Source organism: Ornithorhynchus anatinus, chromosome 21, assembly GCF_004115215.2.
Source record: "Ornithorhynchus anatinus isolate Pmale09 chromosome 21, mOrnAna1.pri.v4, whole genome shotgun sequence".
Taxonomy (NCBI): Eukaryota; Metazoa; Chordata; class Mammalia; order Monotremata; family Ornithorhynchidae; genus Ornithorhynchus; species Ornithorhynchus anatinus.
Window position 1 is genome coordinate 16425141 of NC_041748.1, and position 21932 is coordinate 16447072.

The window sequence follows — 21932 nt, forward strand, 5'->3', positions numbered from 1 at the left end:
ATTGGTAAGCGCTTCCTGTGCGCTAAGCACTGTTCTAAGCGCTGGGGTAGATACAAGGCAACGAGGTTGTCCCCCACATCCCCATTTTAGAGATGCGGGCCGTGCCGGCCCTCAGGGTTTCCCCCCGCTCCTCGTCTGCCCGGACAGTCGCCGGTCATCAGTCCCCGGAGGCCCGAAGGGCAAGCTCCTTGGGGGCAGGGAAACATGCAAATCATCCTTTTTGGGTGGTGGCGCTATCTATTGAGCGCCGGCCGTGTGCCGCACAGGGTACTGAGGGTTATGGAAGGGGAAAGGCGAGACACGTTCCCCGCCCGTGAGGAGCTTCCACTCTAACGGGGGGGGGGGCGCGCGGACGAAGATGTCCGTTCCCCCCCCCCCCCCCCGGGCGCTTAGCACAGCGCACTGCACCCAGCGGGGGTCCGATGAACCCCGTGACCCGCTGCTGCCGCTGAGCTTCCGCCGCCCTTTTCCCAGTGCGCCGCGCCCGGCGGCTCCGCGACAGATGCCGTTTCCGGTACTACCGCTGGACGCTGCCCAGCGTTTCGTGCGGCGTCCAAGGGCGGGCGCTCGCTAAATCCCGTTACCCCGAGGACGGCCGCCATCTCCCGAGCGCTCGGCGCTGCCCTTCACGTTCAGAGGGTGTTCAGTACACACTCTCACTTCCGTCAGGTCCCCACGCTCCAAGCTTTATATAGAAACAATTCAAACCACATGTCGGGGCAGAGAGCAGAGTCCCCGCCAAGGGGATGACAACGTCCACACATCCCCGCCCCCCTTCTGTTCGTCCCCTCCTCCCCGGAGTCAGGTGGGGCGGTGGGCCGCGGCCGGGGGCCCCTCAGACGGGGGTGCCCTCCGGGCCCGTCCCCGGGGCGTCCCGGGGGAAGCGGCCGGTGTGCTCCAGATCCAGCAGGGGCTCAGGGTGGACGGCGAGGCCCCGCTTCTGGCGGTCGGCCAAGATGATGGCGCGCAGGAGGGGCGGGTAGGGCAGGTAGCGAGGCACCGGGTAGAGGGGCGGCTCCGGGGGTCCCGCCCCCGAGGCCCGGAAGGCCTCCTCCTCGTGCTTGGGCACCAGCCGCCAGTCGTGGTACATGGCCTGCTCCACCTCTCTAGCTTCGCTCTCGCTCTGGCCTGGGGGGGAGGGGACGGCCATCAGAGGCACGCTCCCTCCATCCGCTAAGCGCTCACGTGCTGTGCTGAGCGCTGAGACGGATTCGAGATCGTCGGGTTGGGGCTCGCGGTCGAGGCTGGAGGGAGGACGGGTGCCGAATCCCATTTGACGGACGGGGAGACTGAGGCCCAGAGAAGTGAAGCGACTCGCCCGAGGTCACACGGCAGGCAAGCGGTGGAGCTGGGATGAGAACCCAGGTCCTCCGACGCCCGGGCTCTGGACACTGGGCCCCGCTGCTTCTCACCCACCGCCCCCCAGCCCTGCTTACCTTCGAAGGTCAGAATCCCCCAGGCTTTCCCGTAGTCCAAATCCTGCAGAAGAGCGGAGCACAAGTGGGTCAGAGCGGGTTGTCTCGTCGTCCCCTCCCCGCTCCCCACCCCACGGACGCCCCCGACCACTGGCCACTTTCGGGTTCTCCGCCGTCTCGCCCTCCCGCCTGCTCCCTGGCCCTCTTCTCTTGCTACCCCTCAGCCTGCTGGTCTCCGCTTCTCCCCGCCCACCACCTCTCCTTTCTCCTGGGGCAATCCTGCTAAATCACCTGTTACCCCAATCTCCACACCCCTCCAGAGAGCCCACCTCCCTCGGGACACCCTCCTGCCTCCGCCAGCTGTCAGCTGTGTGACTTTGGGCAAGTCACTTCCCTTCTTAAACACCTCCAGTGGTTGCCTATCAACCTCCGCTCCAAACAAAAACCCCTCACTCTAGGCTTCGAGGCTTTCCATCACCTTGCCCCTTCCTACCTCTCCTCCCTTCTCTCTTCCTACTGCCCACCCCGCACGCTCCGCTCTTCTGCCGCCCACCTCCTCACCGTCCCTCGGTCTCGCCTATCCCGCCGTCGACCCCTGGGCCACGTCCTCCTGCGGTCCTGGAATGCCCTCCCTCCTCACCTCCGCCAGGCTAATTCTCTTCCCCTCTTCAAAACCCTACTTAAAACTCACCTCCTCCAAGAGGCCTTCCCAGACTGAGCTCCCTTTCTCCCCCTACTCCCTCTACCCCCCCTTCACCTCTCCGCAGGTTAACCCTCTTTTCCCCCCATCTCCCTCTGCTCCTCCCCCTCTCCCTTCCCATCCCCTCAGCACTGTACTCGTCCGCTCAACTGTATATATTTACATTACCCTACTTATTTTGTTAATGAAACGTACATCGCCTCGATTCTATTTAGTTGCCATTGTTTTTACCAGATGTTCTTCCCCTCGACTCTATTTATCGCCATTGTTCTCGTCTGTCTGTCTCCCCGGATTAGACTGTAAACCCGTCAAATGGCAGGGACTGTCTCTATCTGTTGCCGACTTGTTCATTCCAAGCGCTTGGTACAGTGCTCTGCACATAGTAAGCGCTCAATAAATACTATTGAATGAATGAATGAATGAATTCTCTGTGCCTGTTACCTCATCTGTAAAAGGGGGATGGAAGCTGTGAACCTTCCGTGGGACAACCTGATGACCCTGTATCTCCCCCAGCGCTTAGAACGGTGCTTGGCAGATAGTAAGCTCTTTAGAAATACCAACGTTATTATTAATCCGGTCGTGTCAACCCAATAGTCACCCTTACTAATACTAATCACTAACGATAGGTTAGTGTGTGCACTCACTATGTACCAAGCAACATACTAAGCACTGGGGTTGACACAGGATAATCAGGTTGGACCCGGTTCCCGTCTCACAGTCTGAGGGAGACTCCGCGTCCAGTCTCCATTTTTATTGGGTCCTTATAGTGTGCAGAGAACTGCAGTGAGGGCTTGGGAGAGGGCAACGGAACCGTCAACAGACCCGATCCCTGCCCAGCACAAGCTCGCATCCTTCAAATGTGGAAACTGAGGCCCAGGGAAGTGAAGGGCCCTCCCCGTGGCCCCCAAACGGGCAAGGGGCGGAACCTCGGCACTGAGGAAGGCGGGAAGGAGCGAGGCCTCGTGGGCAGGGCCCGGGGTCCGGCAGTCGGAGGACCCGAGTTCCAATCCCGCCTCTGCCGCCGGCCCGGGGTGTGAGCTGGGGGCGGGCCGGTCGCCTCACCGCCCCGGGCTTCGGTTTCCCGTACTGCCGGACGGGGCCTCCGTGACTCCTAATAATGACAACGTCGGTGCGTGTCAAGCGCTTCCTCTGTGCCGGGCGCGGCTCGGAGCGCCGGGGGGAGGTGGCGGCACGTGGGGCTGAGGAGGGGGAACCGAGGCGCTCACCGGGGCGGTGTAGTCGAGGCGGACGCGGGTGAGGGTCCAGTAGGAGGGCGGGGCGGGGCGGGAGAGCCAGGACTTGCGGGTGACGAGGCGTCCGAGGCCGAGGCCGGGCAGGCGGCGGAGCAGGCGGAGCAGGGGGCTCTCCCGCCGCACGTCGGGCCAGGCCCGGCCCGGCAGCCTCCGCCCCGAGCGCCGCCGCCGCATGTCGTCGTAGTCCAGCGCCAGGCGCTCGCACTCCCGCGGCCGCGCCTTCAGCTCCCGGTAGGCGCGCACTTTGCGGGCCAGCTCCGCCAGCAGCCGCGGCCGCCGCGTCTGCCGAGACATCTTCGCCCCGACGCCGACACCAACGCCGCCCAAGGGCGACGGGCACCGGAGGGGAAGGAGCAAGGGAAGGGGAAGGGAAAGGAAGGGAAGGGGAAGGGGGAAGGAAGGGGGACCGGAAGGGGAGGGGAACCCGGGGCCTCCGGAGAGGCGGGGCTCAACGGGAGAGGAGCCGGCCAGCGGGCGGGGCTAATCATCATCATCATGTTGGGATTGCTTAAACGCTTACTATGTGCCGAGCGCTGCTCTAAGCGCTGGGGGAGATCCAGGGTTTAGGACTGTGAGCCCCCCGTGGGACAACCTGATTCCCCTGTGTCTACCCCAGCGCTTAGAACAGTGCTCCGCACATAGTGAGCGCTTAACCAATACCAACATTATTATTACCAGGTTGTCCCGCGTGAGGCTCCCAGTCTTCATCCCCATTGGACAGATGAAGGAACTGAGGCCCAGAGAAGTGAAGTGACTAGCCCACAGTCACACAGCTGACGAATGGTAGGGCGGCCATTCGAACCCATGAACTCTGACTGCCAAGCCCGGCTCTTTTCGCTGAGCCACGCTGCTTCTCCACAACAATCAACATCGTAATTGTGGCATCTGCTCAGCCCTTACCGTGTGCCGACCACTGTTCTAAGCACTGGGGTGGGTATAAGGTCATAATAATAATGTTGGTAGTTATTAAGCGCTTACTATGTGCCAAGCACTGTTCTAGGCGCTGGGGTAGATACAGGGTAATCAGGTTGTCCCTCGTGAGGCTCACATTTAATCCCCATTTTACAGATGAGGTAACTGAGGCACAGAGAAGTTAAGTGACTTGCCCACAGTCACACAGCTGACAAGTGGCAGAGCTGGGAGTCGAACCTGTGACCTCTGACTCCGAAGCCCAGGCTCTTTCCACGCTACTTCTCATAATAATAATAATAACAAGGTCAGCAGGTGATCGCCAGTGGGGCTCCCAGCCTTAATCCCCATTGGACAGAGGAGGGAACTGAGGCCCAGAGAGGCAAAGCGACTGGCCCAAGGTCCCACGGCAGACACATGGCGGAGCCGGGATGAGAACCCCAGTCCTCCTCGGACTCCCGAGCCCGGGCTCTTGCCCCTGAGCCAGGCTGCTTCTCATCCACTGTGTCTTAGAAACAAGCCACATTTTGGGGGATGGAGGGGGGCAAGAATAATCATTTTTCCAGGAGAGGAAATGAGCTTTTGTTTTGTCATTTTTTAAAGGTGGCATTTGTTAATGTGTGCCAGGCACTGTTCTAAAACCTGGGGCAGCTACATCATCATCACGTTGGACCCACATGGAGCTCAGTCATGAGGACAATTTAATCCCCGTTTTACAGATGAGGGAACTGAGGCCCAGAGAAGCAAAGTGACTTACCCAAGGTCACAGAGCAGAGAAGTGGTGGAGCCGGGATGAGAACCCAGGTCCTTCTGACTCCCGGGCTCTAGCCATTAGGCTCCACTGCTGCTGCTCACTCAAGTGCCATTTTCATTCATTCAATCGTATTTATTGAGCGCTTACTATGTGCGGAGCACTGTACTAAGCACTTGGAATGCACAATTTGTATATTTTGTACAACTGTACATCCGTACAATTTTCAGAATGGCCTAGGGGAACGGGCACTGGATCGTAAGCCGGCAAACGCTTCGGATCCCAGCTCTGCCAGCGGCCTGCTGGGTGAACCTGGGCCAGTCATTTCACCTCTCAGAACCTCTACGTCCTCATAAGTCCAATAGGCATAAGACACCCACTCCCTCCCTCTTGGACGGCGAGCCCAGCAGGGGAAAAGACTCGGCCAATTCCATTGCTTGGTGTCTTCCCTAGTGCTTTGCAGAGTGGTCTGGCACGTAGTAAAGCATTTACTAAATGCTATAGTAAAAAAGTCCACCAGGAAATAGAGGATGCTGAAGGCCAAGGGAGCCGTCTCCTGCCCCCAAACCCTCCACTCCCACCCCAAAGTCTCAACCAAACTGGAGCCTGGGGGACCCACTGCTCCTCCTCGCCATCAGTGAAACCTGGCTCTCCCCGGACCATAGGAGGCCTCTTCTTCTCCCACTCCCCAAGACTCACTGGGAAAGGGGGAAGAGTCGGCTTCCTTCCCACTCCCCAATGCGGCTTTCGCACCATTCCGCCTCCCCCATCCCTCTTTCCCTCTTCCTTAGTCCCCCTTCCCAACTCTGAAATCCCTCCGTCTGTCGACAAAACATTACCTGCCATCTCTCCCACACACCTCCTCCCGGCAGATCTTTTCTGTTTCCCCCCAGAGACCTCCAATCTCTTGTCCCCCATCCAGTTTTCTCAAATCATCGTGCCCCATCACGATGGTATTTGTTAAACGCTTACTATGTGCCCGGCCCTGGATAGAGCGCTGAGGATAGAGCAAATCCAGGTGGGTACGGTCCCTGTCCCCCGTGGGGCTCAGTCTCAATCCCTGGCTTTACCGAAGAGGTAACTGAGGCACAGAGAAAGGGCTGGCCCAGAGCCACAAGGCAGACAATTAGCGGGGCTGGGATTAGAACCCGTAACCTGACTCCAGGCCATACCTAAACTTCCTTCCCTTGATGACTGTTCAGTAGGGGAGCCAGGCGTAAACTTGACGGAGAAGGCTGTCGTGGGCCTCACTGAACAAGGACCATTGGAGCTGTCCCCGATATTGTCAAGGGACGCCCCCCGCGGGCCCGGGAAGCAGGGGGGAGCTGACGGATCACCAACAGGCCATCCTGCCAAGGCCCGCGGGCGGCAGCCGACGGGGGAGCCCCCGTGTTTTGGGCCCTCCCTAGCGGCCGTTCAGTCCGTCTGTCCTCAGGAAGCCTGTTGAGGCCTCAACCTTGTCCTATTTACTGAGCGCTTTCTGTGTGCAGAGCACTGGACTTGAGTGCTTGGGAGAGTCCAGTGGAATAACAGAGCGACACATTCCCTGCCCTCATCAGGGTGTAAGCGGGGAGGTGCCTGGGCAACCCTAGCCCACACAAGTGCTCAATGAATGTCGGACCAACTGACATTCACGGCCACACCGGGGGTCACAGGGGCCTCCGGGCCTACGCCGTTTGTGGCACGGAGTGGGAGTGGCCATTTGCAGTCAGCATCATCCCGGTGCCCGCCGCCCCGGACCTCTCGAGAGCCGCCACCTCCGCCTCTTGTTGATGTCCCCCGACCTGGTCCCAGGCACCTAGAGGGCAGAACGTCCTCGCTGCCGCGGCCAGACCCCAGATCCCTCCCACCAGCCCCCTGGGAGGGACGGGCATCACTGCTCCTCAGAACCTCCCCCGGCACTCACCTCGACTCTCTCCGGCCAGGACCGCACCAGGTGCCGCCGGCAGTAGCGGCTAAGGCTGGTTGGGCGGGCGGGCGAAAAGGTGGGTGTGCCTTCGGTGGGGGGGGGATCTGAGCCCAGGGAGGGTTAACGGGCAGACCTTGGGGCAGGGGATAGGCATGGGAAGGGAGAACGGATCAGGGTGGTCATCCCGGGAGTGGCTGGATAAAGGTTTTCGACAGTCATGGGGTAGAAAAAGGTGGGAGCAGAGGGCTGGAACTTGGCCAGTGCCCCCCTGCCCTCTGCAGGAGTGGGGAATCGGGAGCCGGTTAGCCCAAGGATCAAAAAAAGGCCGGGGGGGTGTCCGTCCTCACACCCTCCTTGGATCAGAGGAACGGGCGGGGTGAGGTCTCCGGGGAGGGAGCTCCCGGGGTCAGGCGTCACACTGCAAGGTGCTGCAGGCCTGGAGCCTGCGCCCCGGCCTCTCAGGACCCACAGCGTTTTCCCGGCGGTCGCGGTTCCCCTCGGAGGCCAGGGGCTGGGCATGCCCAGATGGGCTCTGGGACCAGGCTGGCGAAGAGGGGGCTGAGCTCCCCGACTGGGGGCGGCCCGGCTCTCGGCGGACTGGGCCTTGGCTCTCGCTCCTTGACGCCTGCCCAGATTTGCCCAAGAAGGGTGGTCGTAAGCAATTTCCTCAACCCGACGGCCACCAGCCCGGGACCCGGAGGGGGTCCTGCTCCTCACTGCTGCCCCGCCGAGGACCCTCCCCCCGCCGGATGCCGGGCCGGGACTATCACACCACCGCCCAGCTGCCCTCTCGCCCGTCCTCACTGCCCAACAAGCGTCCGGCTCCCTTGCGAGTTTAATAGAGGTTCCCCGATACAGGAAGGGCAGCGGCTGCGAACGTGCAAAGCGGCGGTGCTGGTGCTGTTTGGTTTAAAAACGGAACCCGGGCCCCGGGGCCGCGGGCAGGGGGCTGGGGCTCCAACAAGGCCACGCGGCGAGGTGTCCGGCGAGTCGGGGACTGTCCCCCGCCCTTCCCTCCCCGGGCCCTCCGAGGAGAGGCCCGGAGCGGCTTCCGGCCGGCCTCCGCGGCCACACCTCGGGAGCCGCGGTGGGCAGCTCCGCACAGCCGGGGCGCCGCCGGGGGGCCGAGAGGCAGCGGGACCCCGCTCCTCGGTGGGGGAGGCAGAGGATCGGCCCGGGAGGCCCACACGGGCCCCCCTCTGGCGTGGGCAATGAGGAGGAGGAGGAGGAGGAGAAAGGCAGTTAGGCCGGCCCACCCCGCCCCGGGGGACCGCCCCGCTAGGTCCGTCGGCACCGCTTCCTCTGCCGGGGCCCGGCCCCCGCGGGTCCCTGGGCCGGGGCGGGGGTTCGGGAGCCGGGGCAGCTGAGCCCGAGCACCCAGCCCAGCTTGGTCTGCAGCACCTGCTTGAGGCCCGGGGGCAGGGGCAGTGCCTCCAGCGTGTCTCCACGGGCGGGCAGCAACTGGCGCAGGCGCTGGCAGCACAGGTACTGCAGGGAGGTGAGGCTGGCGCAGGAGCGGATCACCTTCATGCTGCTCTTGGCCGCCGTGGAGCAGACCATGGGGTAGAACTTCTTCTTCTGCAGCCTGGTGGCGGCCACGCCTGGCACGGGGTGGGTGGGGGACACGGGCCACGTCAGATGGCCGGTCGGCCAGGGAGACAGCGTGGCACAGTGGCTAGAGCCCGGGCCTGGGAGCCAGCAGGTCGGGGGTTCTAATCCCGGCCCCACTGCGCGTCTGCTGTGTCACCTTGGGCAATTCACTTCACTTCTCTGAGCCTCAGTGACCTCCTCTGGAAAACGGGGACTGAGAGTGGGAGCCGCACGTAGGGCAGGGACAGTGTCCACCCCGATTTGCTTGTACTCCCCCCAGCGCCTAGCAGAGTGCCCGTCACACAGTCAGCGCTTAAACACCACAATCATTATTATCATTATTACTTTTCTTGGCCCGGGGGAAAGCCCAGGCCCTCACCCTCCTTTGCTTGCCTCCTCTCCTTGAGGACAAGGATCGAGTCTCCCAATTCTCCCAAGCGCTCAGGACCATCAGCTCTGCACACAGTAAGTGCTCAATAAATAATTCACTGCCCGACTGACGACGACGGTTTCTGTCAAACACTATTCTAAGAGCTGGGGTCGATACAAGCCCATCAGGATGGATACAGTCCTTGTCCCACTGGGGGCTCTCAGACTTAATCCCCATTTTACAGATGAGGCCCCCGAGGCCCGGAGACATGAGGTGACTTGCCCAAAATGATATAGCAGACAAGGGGCGGGGGCTGGGGGGTAGGGCTGGGGGAGGCCAGGGGAGGGGCGGACCGGCTCACCTATGCACTTGCGGTTCTTGAAGAAGGTGAGCGTGCCGTGCCAGGTGTCCAGGTGGACGCCGATGATGGAGCCCTGGCCGAAGCGGGACGAGAAGGTCCGCTTGTCGCCCTGGTGGTGGAGGAGCCCTGAGGGCGCCCCGAGGTGGGGGTCATGGCGGGCAAGCGGCCGGGTCCCGGGGGCCGTGCCCACCCCCCCGGTCGGCCCACCGCCTTCGGGTGCCTCCTGCTCGGACGGGTCCTTCTCGAGCCCAGGCGAGGGGCCTCCCCCAGCTGCCCACCGGCCCCCCGGCGGCACCACCGGCCGCTACCTGTGTAGGAGAGGCCCCAGCTGTCCTCATCCTTGCCCAGGAGGCTGCAGAACGTGTGGCCGTATTTGTCCAGGTTCACGTCCGACGTGCCGATGCCCACCATCTGCTCCGCCCCCACGGGGAGACATGGGGGCATCAGAGGCTGGGGGCCGGGCCCCCTTCCTGTGCCCCAGCCCGGTGCCCAGCTCCTCACCCCTACCGGGTCCGTGCCCCGGGGAGGAAGACACGGGGGCATCAGGGGCAGGGAACCAGAGTAGTAGCGTAGCTCGGTGGAAAGATCACGGGCTTGGGAGTCAGAGGTCATGGGTTCTAATCCCGGCCCTGCCGCTTGTCAGCTGTGTGACTTTGGGCGAGTCACTTAGCTTCCCTGTGCCTCAGTTATCCCTTCTGTAAAATGGGGATGAAGACCTGGGACCACCCGAAGACCCTGTATCTACCTCAGCGCTTAGAACAGTGCTCGGCACCTAGTAAGCACGTAACAGATACCATCGTTATCAGCCCCTTCCCACGGCCAGGCCGCTTGCCTACCATGTCGGTGCCGTAGACGGGCGAGGTCATCTTGATCTCCCAGAAGTGCTGGCCGTCGGCCAGCTCCTTGGTGCCGCGGACGGCGGCGGTGCCGCAGCTGTACTCCGTGTGGAAGTTCACCTTGCGGTTGTCGCAGCTCAGCTGCGCGGCGGGGGACTTGTGGAGGTCATCCCAGGCCCACTCAAAATCTGCCCCGCGCGTGGGGAAAGGGGGACAGGTGAGGGCCCAGGGCCCAGGCCCGATTGCACCCGCCGGCTCCCGCGGCTGACCGCCACAACGCCACACCGGGAGCAGCCGGGGGTTGGAGGGAGAGGGTCCGCGGGCCTCTTACGGTCGTCCTCTTCCCCGCAGCGGCAGTCCTCGGCGCGGTGGACGGGGTGGAGGCTGGAGTGGAGGCCGGAACAGGGCGGGGGCTCGGCATGGCTCTCGCAGCCGCAGAAGGACTCTCCGGTCACGGGCACCGCGCTGGGGATGGAGGCGGGTGGCGAAGGGAACTCTGTCTCCGAGTCCGAGTCGCTGTGCTGCGGGGGAGACACACGGGGTGGGGTGGGGGGGGGTGTTCCATTGGTCACTTGCCCCCTACCCACCCAGTCTCTCCCTACCCCCTCTCTGCTTCACTCCCGGTGCATCGGAGGGGCGGCGGGCCCCAGCCGGAGGGACGGGAACCAAGTAATTCCACCCCCTCTGGCGCCGGTGGGCCGGTGCCCGCCGATCACGACAGCCGGGCTCTCTGCCCCCTCGCAGCCGGGGATGTCGCCGTGTCCCTCAGACCGGGGCAGGCCGGGCGAGGACCGTCATTGGCGAGCAGACGGTAGCCTCCGCCTCCTCTCCTCCTGCCCGAGGCCGGCGGCGGCCTAGCACATCGAGGGTCCCAGGGGCAGACCCGACGCCACCCTGGGCTACGACCCTGCCCTCCGATTCAGCAGCGGGTCCGGGGCTCACTACCTCCCCAGAGCACTCCGCCCCCTCCATCCCAGCAGGCCGCTGAGCTCTGGGGGAGAGAGATCCGGCCTCCCTCTAATACCGGGGGAGGGGGTAGGGGGTTGGGCCTCCCTTCTCTGTCCTGCAGACTCGGCCATTAGCACCTCGTGTTTCAGACTCAGGCCCTTAGCGCCTTGCCTCGGGTGAGTTTCCCCGCAGGTGGAGGGGTGGGCAGCGGGGTGGGCGGACCTCCCAGGCCTCAAACCCTTTAAAGCTCCCCAAACCGGGGTGGTTTCACAGGGTCTCAGGGGCCCGAGGTGGGGAGGGGATCTCCCGGGACCCCTCCCAAGCTCCCAGCTGGTCGTTTTGGTTCCAGTTTCGGAGTCTTCGGCGGTCCTTTTCACCTCTTCCTCTTAGACAGGGAGCAGATGTCTTACCCACCCCCGCCCCCACCCCACCCTCACTATCTGACTTAAACCCAGTGTGGGCGCCAATTGTCTCTCTCCAAGTGCTAAGTACAGCGCTCTGCACTCAGTAAGGGCTCAATAAATACGGCTGAATGAACGATTATATCTCCCCCAGGAATAAGCGCAGTGTTCAGCATATAAAAAATGCATAAATATATTATTTTCAATAATGATAATAAGGCCTAAGAGCACAGCCTCGTAGGAGAAAGCCCCTGGGGTGGAGGATCAGGACCTTCCAGCCGTTTCTGACTTCAGGCAAGGCAAGTTCGTTGTGGGCAGGGAATCTGTCTCTCCCAAGTACAGTGCTCAGCATCCAGTAAGCGCTCAGTAAATACCACTGATTGACAACCTCACGAGGGAGAAGCAGCGTGGCTCAGTGGAAAGAACATGGTCTTTGGAGTCAGGGCTCATGAGTTCGAATCCCAGCTCTGCCACTTGGCTGTGTGACTGTGGGCAAGTCACTTAACTTCTCTGTGCCTCAGTTCCCTCATCTGTAAAATGGGGATTAAGACTGTGAGCCCCATGTGGGACAACCTGATTCCCCTATGTCTACCCCAGCGCTTAGAACAGTGCTCGGCACATAGTAAGCGCTTAACAAATACCAACATTATTATTATTATTATTATTACCCCAGCGCTTAGGACAGTGATTGGCACATAGTAAACGCTTAACAGATACCGACATTAGTATTACTAGAGAAGCAGCGTGGCTCAGTGGAAAGAGCCCGGGATTCGGAGTCAGAGGTCATGGGTTCTAATCCCGGCTCCGCCTCTTCTCGGCTGTGTGACTTTGGGCAAGTCACTTCACTTCTCTGGGCCTCAGTGACCTCATCTGGAAAATGGGGATGAAGACTGGGAGCTCCACGGGGGACAACCTGATGACCTTGTATCTCCCCAGCGCTTAGGACAGTGCTTTGCACATAGCTTAACAAATACAATCATTATTATTATTATAAAATAGGGATTGTGATCTCTGCTTTCCCTCCCTTTTACAGGGTGAGCCCCATGTGGGGCAGGGGCACTGTCTGATCTGATTATCGCCTCTCTTCTCCAGTGTTTAGCATGGTGCTTGCCACATCTGAGCGATTAATAAATAGGCTAATTATCACAAGAGGCCCGGAGGGGAGGCCCAGCCATCCGGGCCAGAAAGCCCTGCAGCTGCCCCCTTCCCAAGCTCCCACACGGGTGGAGCAGACTCCTTGCCGACAGGGAACATACCAGGCAGCAGTCAATCATAATTACTGAGCGCTGACTGTACTAAGCACTTGGAGGAGTACAAAATGATGGTAAACAGACTCCATGCCGGCTCTGCCACTTGTCGGCTAGGTGACCATGGGCAAGTCACTTCATTTCTCTGGGCCTCAATTCCCTCATCTGTAAAATGGGGCTCGAGACTGAGAGCCCCGCGTGGGGCGGGGACGGTGTCCAACCCGATTGACCTGGTTCCACCCCAGTGTTTAGTAGAGTGCCTGGCACATAGTAAGCGCTTAATAAACACCAAAATTATCATTATTTATTATTATTATGACTGTGCCTGGCACATAGTAAGTGCCTAACAAATACCACAATCATTATCATTATTTATTATTATTAATGTGCCTGGCACATAGTAAGTGCTTAACACCACAATTATCATTATTTATTATTATTATTATTAATGTGCCTGGCACATAGTAAATGCTTAACAAATAGAATTATCATTTTTTACTATTATTAGTACAATGTCTGGCACATAGTAAGTGCTTAACAAACACTGCAATTATCATTATTATTATTATTGTTACAGTGCTTAACAAACACTGCAATTATCATTATGTATTATTATTATTACTGTGCCTGGCACATAGTGTTTAACAAATACCACATTATCATTATTTATTATTATTGTTATCATTACAGTGCCTGGCACGTAGTAAGCATTGAAAAAATACCACAATTTTTAAAAATTTATGATTAGGAGACAAAAAAGTTGTCACCGGCAGTTGTCTCCTCAGACTGCAGCCCTCCTCATTTTCTCCTACGTAAATATCTCTCGTCCCCCATCTAGACCGTGAGCCCGTTGTTAGGCAGGGACGTTCTCTATCTGTTGCCCAATTGTACCTTCCAAGCGCTTAGTTCAGTGCTCTGCACATAGTAAGTGCTCAATAATTACGATTGAATGGGCAGGGACTGTCACTCTTTATTGTTGTCATGTCCTCTCCCAAGCACTTAGTCCAGCGCTCTGCACCCAGGAAGCGCTTAATATTAAAGAAGCAGCGGGGCTCCGTGGAAAAAACCCGGGCTTGGGAGTCAGAGGTCGTGGGTTCTAATCCCGCCTCCACCACCTGTCAGCTGTGTGACTTTGGGCAAGCCGCTTGACTTCTCCAGGCCTCAGTGGCCTCATCTGTAAAATGGGGATGAGGACTGTAAGCCCCTCGGAGGACAACCCGAGGACCCTGTATCTCTCCCAGCGCTTAGAACAGTGCTCGGCACATAGTAAGCGCTTAACAAATACCATCTCATGATTATTATTATTATTATTATTATTATTAAGTAGTAGTGAATGAAGGCAGACTCTTGCCTGTCTCTCCCTGGTTCCCCAAGGGCAGGCCTCTCCTCTGGCCACCTCTTGGCAGGGTTGGGGCCGATGGGTGACGGGGGCTATTTATAGTCCCCCTTGTGACTTCCAGCACTGAAAGCATCCCTGCCGTCACGCCGACAACACGGAGGTTTGGAAACTCCAAACTAGGCCACTCCCCTCCCCAGAGCTCCCCCTTCCCAACTTCGCTGGCTGAGGAGGCGATGAGCATCCCCTACCTCTACCTAAAATGGGTTTATTATAGCTGGGAGGCAGGGGTCGTGGGGTCTAATCCCGCCTCCGTCACTGGTCAGCTGTGTGACTCTGGGCGACTCACCTAACTCCTCTGTGCCTCGGTTCCCTCATCTGTAAAACGGGGACTAAGACTGTGAGCCCCACCTGGGGCAACCTGATCACCTTGTATCACCTTGAACCCCAGCGCTTAGAAAAATGCTTGGCACACAGTAATGCCATCATCATTGATCATACCTGTAATTTCCTTATTCATATTAACGTCTCTCTTCCCTCTCTGTAATTTATTATAGCTGAAATTTGTTTATATTAATGTCTGTTTCCATTTGTAGTTTATATCTGCAATTTATTTATTTACATTAATGTGTCTCCCCTCTATCTTGTAATTTATTTACATTAATGTCTGTCTCCCCTCTATCTTGTAATTTATTTACACTACTGTCTGTCTCCCCTCTATCTTGTAATTTATTTACATTAATGTCTGACTCCCCTCTATCTGGAATTTATTTACATTACTGTCTGTCTCCCCTCTATCTTGTAATATATTTACATTAATGTCGGTCTCCCCTCTATCTGTAATTTATTTATATTGTGTCTCCCCCTATCTGTAATTTATATTAATGTTTACCTCCCCTCTATCTGTAATTTATTTCAGTGTCTCCCCTCTACCTGTAATTTATTTATATTAACGTTTTTCCCCTTCTATCTGTATTTATATTAATGTTTGTCTCCCCTCTATTCATAATTTTAAAATTTATTATATCTGTAAATTTAACAATTCCTGTCTCCCCTCTATCTGTAATTTATTATTTATATTAATGTTTGTCTCCCCTCTAGCTATTTCTTATATGTGTAATTTATTTATATTAATCCCCGTCTTCCCTTTATCTGTAATTATATCTGTAATTTACTTACATTAATGTCCATCTCCCCTCTACTTGTACTTTACTTTGTTGCATTTTATTTGTTACTGTGTTATTCATGTTTGTCTCCCCTCTATCTGTAATTTATTTACATTAATGCCTGTCTTCCCTTTATCTCTAATTTATTATATATGTAATTTCTTTACATGAATATGTCTCCCCTCTATTTGTAATTTCTTATATCTGTCATTTATTTATATTAATGTTTGTCTCCCCTCTATAATTTATTATATATGTAATTTACTTATGTTTGTCTCCCCTCTAACTGTAATTTATTTACATTATTGTCTGTCTCCCCTCTGTTTTTTATTTATCTTAATGTCTCCCCTTTACCTGTAATTTATATTAATGGTTGTCTCCCCTCTATAATTTATTATATCTGTAATTTATTTATATTAATGCCTATCTCCTCTTTAGCTGTAATTTATATCTGTAATTTATTTACATTAATGTCTATCTCCCCTCTATTTGTAATTATAATATATCTTACATATATGTTTGTCTCCCCTCTATCTGTAATTCATTATGTCTGTAATTTATTTATATTAATGTCTGTCTCCCCTTTATCTGTAATTTTTCATTAATATCTGTCTCGCCTCTATTTGTAATTTATTATACCTGTAATTTATTTATATTAATGTTTGTCTCCCCTCTATCTATAATTTCTTATATCTGTAATTTATTTATTTATCATGATGTTTGTCTCCCCTCTATCTGTAATTTCATAAATCTGTAATTTATTTATATTCATGCCAGTCTCCCCTCTACCTGAAATCTATTATATGTGTGATTTATTTATATCAATGTCCATCTCCTATCTGTCATTTACTTACGATACCTGTGATTCATTTCTTGATATTAAGGTCTCTCTTCCCCTCTGGACCGTGAGCTCGCTGTGGGCAGGGAATGTGTCTGTCTGTTGTTCTGCTGTCCTCTCCCAAGTGCTCAGCGCAGTGTTCCGCACACGATAAGCGCTCAGTGAATACGCTTGAATGAATCCTGGGCACCTGGCCGGGCCCAGCCCGCCTCCCTCCGTGCTGCCCGTCGCATGCTGCCCACCATGCCCGCTGGACGCGGAGACCCACCTGCCCGTCGGAATCGTAGCCCCATGGGGCAGCGCCGGAAGCCAGGGCCGCGGGCCAGGGGTCAGGCCGGACACCGCTCAGGACGAAGCGCCAGGCCCGGCTGCCGCGGGCACGTCGGGCCATGGTGCCAGCCTGGGGCTGGGGCTCTACGACAGAGAGATCAGGGGTGGGGAGGGGAGTGAGGATGGGCACCGGGTGGACTGGCACCCCGCACCCTGCGGCCTCCCTGGGGGTGGGGGCGGATGGCCACAGGACCCCCCCCACCCCACCGCTGCCCGCCCACCTGGGGTGCCCAGTCTAAGGAGGAAGGGCAATAGGGATTCCATCCCCATTCTGCAGACGAGGAAACTGAAGCCCAGAGAGGTTAAATGACTCACCCAAGCTCACACAGCAGCAAGCTGTGCAGCCGGCATTTGACTGACAATGATGATAATGATGGCATTTGTTATTATTAAAAATAATGATCACGGCATTTGTTAAGTGATTACTATGTGTCAGGCGCTGTATCACGCGCTAGGATGGATACAGGCAATCGGGTTGGACAGAGTCCCTGGCCCACATGGGGCTCCTAGTCCTAATCTCTACTTTCCAGAGGAGGGAACTGAGGCCCAGAGAAGTGAAGTGACTTGCCTAGGGTCACACGGCAGACAAGTGGCAGAGGCCGGATTAGAACCCAGGTCCCTCTGACTCCCAGTCCCGTGCCCTACCCACTAAAAGCCAGACGGCTGCCCTATGAGCTGCTTCTCTGTGAGCCTGGGGCTCACGGTCCAGCTAGGAGGGAGTAGAATTGAATCCCCGTCTTGACAGATGAGGGAAACGAGGGCCAGAGAAGCGAAATGACTTGCCCCAAGGTCACGCGGCCGGTAGCAGGCGGAGTGGAGATTAGAACCTGGGGCCTCGGGCCGCCCCAGCCCATGTTAACTGTAAACTGGTATTTACCCGGCTCTCCTGCCTCCCTGCCCTGGGGCTTCTCCCAATGGGGCCCATGGCCCCTATGCCTGCAGACAGGGTGGTCCCCAGGGTGGGAGTGTGGCTCAGTGCAGAGAGCACCCGATGGGGAGTCCGGAGGCGTGGGCCCTCCCCCGCCTCCGCCACCGGCCGCTCTGGGGCCTGGCACGGACTCGTGGCTAATAATAATAATAATGTTGGTATTTGTTAAGCGCTTACTATGTGCAGAGCACTGTTCTAAGCGCTGGGGTAAACACAGGGGAATCAGGTTGTCCCACGTGGGGCTCACAGTCTTAATCCCCATTTTACAGATGAGGGAACTGAGGCACAGAGAAGTTAAGTGACTTGCCCACAGTCACACAGCTGACAAGTGGCAGAGCTGGGATTCGAACTCATGAGCCCTGACTCCAAAGCCCGTGCTCTTTCCACTGCGCCACGCTGCTTCTCCGGGACCTGGGAAGCAGACGGTCCTGCCTTCTAATCCTGGTTCCGCCAATTGTCTGCTGGGTGATCTTGGGCGAGTCACTTCACTCTACATCCTATCGCTGCCCCTCCTCACCTCCGCCAAACTGACTCTCTTCCCCCTTCAAAGCCCTACTGAGAGCTCACCTCCTCCAGGAGGCCTTCCCACACTGAGCCTTCCCTCTCCCCCCTCCCGCCCTCTGCTCTACCCCCTTCCCATCCCCACAGCACTTATGTATATTTGTACTTATTATTCTATTTATTTTATTAATGATGTCTATATCTATAATTCTATTTATCTATTTTGATGCTATTGATGTCTGTCTATTTGTTCAGTTGTCTGTCTCTCCCCCTCTAGCCTTTGAGCCAGTTTGTTGGGTAGGGATTGTCTCTATAGGTTGCCGAACTGTCCTTTCCAAGCGCTCAGTACAGTGCTCTGCACACAGTAAGCACTCAATAAATACGATTGAATGAATGAACAAACTTCTCTGGGCCTCAGTTCCCTCATCTGGAAAATGGGGATTGAGCCTGTGAGTCCCACGTGGGCAGGGGCTGTGTTCAACCCCATTTGCCTGTATCCCCGTTGCATTCCCTCCCCCCCCAGCGCTTAGTACAGTGCCTGGCACATAGTAAGCGCTTAACAAATACCATCATTATTATTATTAATTGAGCCGGGCGGGGCAGGGTCTGCGGCTCCTTCGGAATCCCCACCCTCCCTATCGCCCAACACCCAGCCCGCCCCGGGGACCCCCGCCCACCTTCCCTCAGCCCCTCCCGGCCCAGATAAGCCTGGGAGTCAGAAGCCCTAGGTTCTAATCCCAGCTCTGCCTTTTACTTAATATTAATAATAATGACGGTATTTGTTAGCGCTTAATATGTGCCAAGCACTGTACAAAGCGCTGGGGGAGATACAAGGTAATGAGGTTGTCCCACATGGGGCTCACAGTCTTCATCCCCATTTGACAGATGAGGTCACTGGGGCGCAGAGAAGTGAAGTGACTTGCCTACAGTCACACACATATGACAAGGGGTGGAGTTGGGATTGGAACCCAGGACCTTTGACTCCCAAGCCCGGGCCCTTTCCACTGAGCCACGATTTACTAGCTGTGTGTGACCCTGGGAAAGTCGCTTCACTGCTCTGGGCCTCAGTTACTTCATCCGTAAAAATCCCCTTCCCTCCAATTTTCACTGTTTCCAAACCTGATAAACTGGTATTTATCAGCACTTTAAACACTGCTTGACACCTAATAAGCACTTAACAAATACCATTTAAAAAAAACCCCAAAACACCACCAAACCCACAGAGCAGCCAGGCCTAGGGGAAAGAGCTTGGACCTGAGTATCAGAGGACCTGGGAACTAAGCCTGGCTTTATCCATCATATATCTTGAGCGCTTACTGTGTGCACAGCACTGTGCTAAGCCTCGGGGAAAGTACAATTTAACGATAACAGGCACATTCCCTGCGCACAATGAGCTCAGAACAAGGGGGAGACGGACGTTAATACAAATAAATAAAATGGCAGGTATGGACCTAAGTGGCGTCAGGGAGACGCCAAAGGGAGTGGGAGAAGAGGAAAGGGAGGCTCAGTCAGGGAGGGCCTCCCAGAGGAGATGGGCCTTCAATAAGTAATTGTCCCTGCCCACCCACCCCACTGGGGAAGCGTGGACATGTCTATGCAGTTGTCTTCTCCCCAAGGCTCAGTACAGTGAGTGCTCAATAAATATGACTGAATGACCGGGAGCGGTGTCCCCCGGGGGGTCTCAGAGGCTGAAAAACAGCCTCATCTTCTAACTCTATCAGACTCCCCCCGCAAAGCGCTCAGTATAGTGCTCTGCCCCCAGTCAGTCCCCAGGAAATACTGAGGGCATTGGCTGTACCCCTCAACTGTACCGTACTGGGCTCCTCCAGGCGCTCAGTACAGAGCTCTTGCACACAGCAGATGCTCAGGGACGTAGAGTCGATCAACCCCCTGTTCATTCACTCGTTTATTCAAATGTATTTATTGGGCACTGACTGGGTGCAGAGCACTGTACTAAGCGTTTGGTGGAGTTCAATAGTGGCAAGTGACAAGAGCGTGGGCTTGGGAGTCTGAGGTCGTGGGTTCTAATCCCACCGCCGCCACTTGTCCGCTGTGTGACTTTGGGCAAGTCACTTCGCTTCTCAGGGCCTCAGTGACCTCATCTGTCAAATGGGGATGAAGGCTGTGAGCCCCATGTGGGACAGGGACCGTGTCCAACATGATGATCTTGTATCTACCTCAGCACTGAGAACAAGGCTTGGCACAGAGTAAGTGCTTAACAAACACCATTACTATTATTGTTATTATTATTATTATTATTAAGACTGGGAGCCCCATGTGGGACAATATGATGACCTTATGTCTACCCCAGCACTTAGAACAGAGTTTGGCACCTAATAAGCACTTAACAAATACCATCATTATCGTTATTATTAAAGACTGTGAGCCCCACGTGCGACAACTGGATGACCTTGTCTTTACCCCCAGCACTCAGTGCTTGCCACAAAATAAGCACTTAAACACCATAAAAAATTATTATTATTATTATTAAGACCGTGAGCCCCACGTGGGACAACCTGATGACCCTGTCTCAACCTCCAGCGCTTAGAACAGTGCTTAGCACATAGTAAGAACTTACCAAACACCATCATTACCATTTTTATCATTATTATTAAGACTGAGCCCCCACTTGGGACAACCCGATGCCCTCGTCTCTACCCCCAGCACTTAGAACAGTGCTTGGCATAAAGTAAGCGTTTAACAAATACCACAAAAAATTATGATCATTATTATTAAGACTGTGAGCCCCGACGTGGGACAACCTGATGACCTTATCTCTAACCTCAGTGCTTGGCACATAGCAAGGGCTTAATAAATTCCAATTTTACTACTATCATTATTATTGAGACAGTGAGTCCCCACGTGGGACAACCTGATGACCTTGTCTCTATCCTCACTGCTTAGAACAGTGCTTGGTACATAGTAAGCGCTTAACAAATACCAACATTGTTATTATTAAGACTGTGAGCCCCACATGGGACAACCTGATGCCCTTGTCTCTATCCTCAGCGCTCAGAACAAAGTGTGGCACCTAGTAAGCACTTAACAAATACCATTAAAAGACCATAATAATTATTATCAATTACATAATAATATGGACATTATATATTACAATACTATTAATTATAATGATCATTACTATTAATTATATAACGACTATATTGATCGTATATTATATAGTAATATGTTCTATTAATTATAATAATTATTATTGAGACTGGGAAGCCCCGACGTGGGACAAGCTGATGACCTTGTCTCTACCTTCAGCGCTCAGCACAAAGAAAGCACTTAAATGCCATCAAAAGACGATAATTATTATTATTCTTCTTAAGACTGTGAAGCCCCTCGTGGGACAACCTGCTGACCTTGTCTGTACCCTCAACGCTTAGAGCAGTGCTTGACACAAAATAAGCACTTAACAAATGCCATTAAAAGACAATCATAATTATTCTTCTTAAGACCGTGAAGCCCCTCGTGGCACAACCTGCTGCCCTTGTCTCTGCCCTCAGCGCTTAGAACAGTGCTTGGCACAAAGTAGGCGCTTATCAAACACCATTAAAAGACAATAAATAATTATTATGGTGATTAAGACTGTGAGCCCCTCGTGGGACAAACTGCTGACCTTGTCTGTGCCCTCAACGCTTAGAGCAGTGCTTGGCACAAACTGAGCGCTTAACAAACACCCTTAAAAAACAACAAAAATTACGATTCTTAATGATTATTAACCTGCTGACCTTGTCTCTGCCCCAGCGCTCAGGGCGGTGCTCGGCACACAGCGGGCGCTTAGCCAACACCATCATTATTATTAGTTATTATTAATATTATGATTCTTCTTCTTAAGCGGAGGCCCCGCCCCTCCCCCCCGGCCCCGAGGCCTCCCCTCCCTCCCTCCCCCCCCCCGCCCCCGGAGGAGCGGGCCGCCCGCCCGCGCCCATTCTCCGGAGCGGGAGACTGAGGGCGGAGGGGTCGGGGAGGGGAGCGGGGACCCCGCCCGATGGCCCGCGGGCCTCACCCGACCACCAGGACCACGACGAGGAGCAGGAGCAGGAGCAGGAGCAGGAGCCGCCGCCGCGCTGTGACCGATTTACCCCGCCCGAGGCTGAGGTAAGGTAGCCCCGCCCCCTCCCCGGCCCGCCCTCGACG

The 21932-nt window shown here is 55.5% G+C and overlaps 1 protein-coding gene across 2 annotated transcripts; it reads right to left on the bottom strand.

Annotated features, from left to right (window-relative positions):
- Positions 1-665: 665 nt before the first annotated feature.
- On the bottom strand, positions 666-21892 carry LOC100082824 (SPRY domain-containing SOCS box protein 3). Of its 2 annotated transcripts, XM_029049103.2 has the most exons (9): positions 21802-21892; positions 16299-16444; positions 10426-10615; positions 10095-10282; positions 9567-9669; positions 9259-9384; positions 8339-8538; positions 1437-1479; positions 666-1128 (listed from the first exon to the last, which is right to left on the bottom strand). In XM_029049103.2, the coding sequence occupies exons 2-9, from the start codon at positions 16419-16421 to the stop codon at positions 836-838; spliced, it is 1266 nt and encodes a 421-aa protein (XP_028904936.1). In that variant the 5' UTR covers positions 16422-16444; positions 21802-21892; the 3' UTR covers positions 666-835. The 2 variants fall into 2 exon arrangements, with proteins under 2 accessions (XP_028904936.1, XP_028904937.1); XM_029049104.2 differs by lacking the exons at positions 8339-8538; positions 9259-9384; positions 9567-9669; ... (2 more) ...; positions 16299-16444; positions 21802-21892 and adding an exon at positions 3342-3773.
- Positions 21893-21932: the final 40 nt, after the last annotated feature.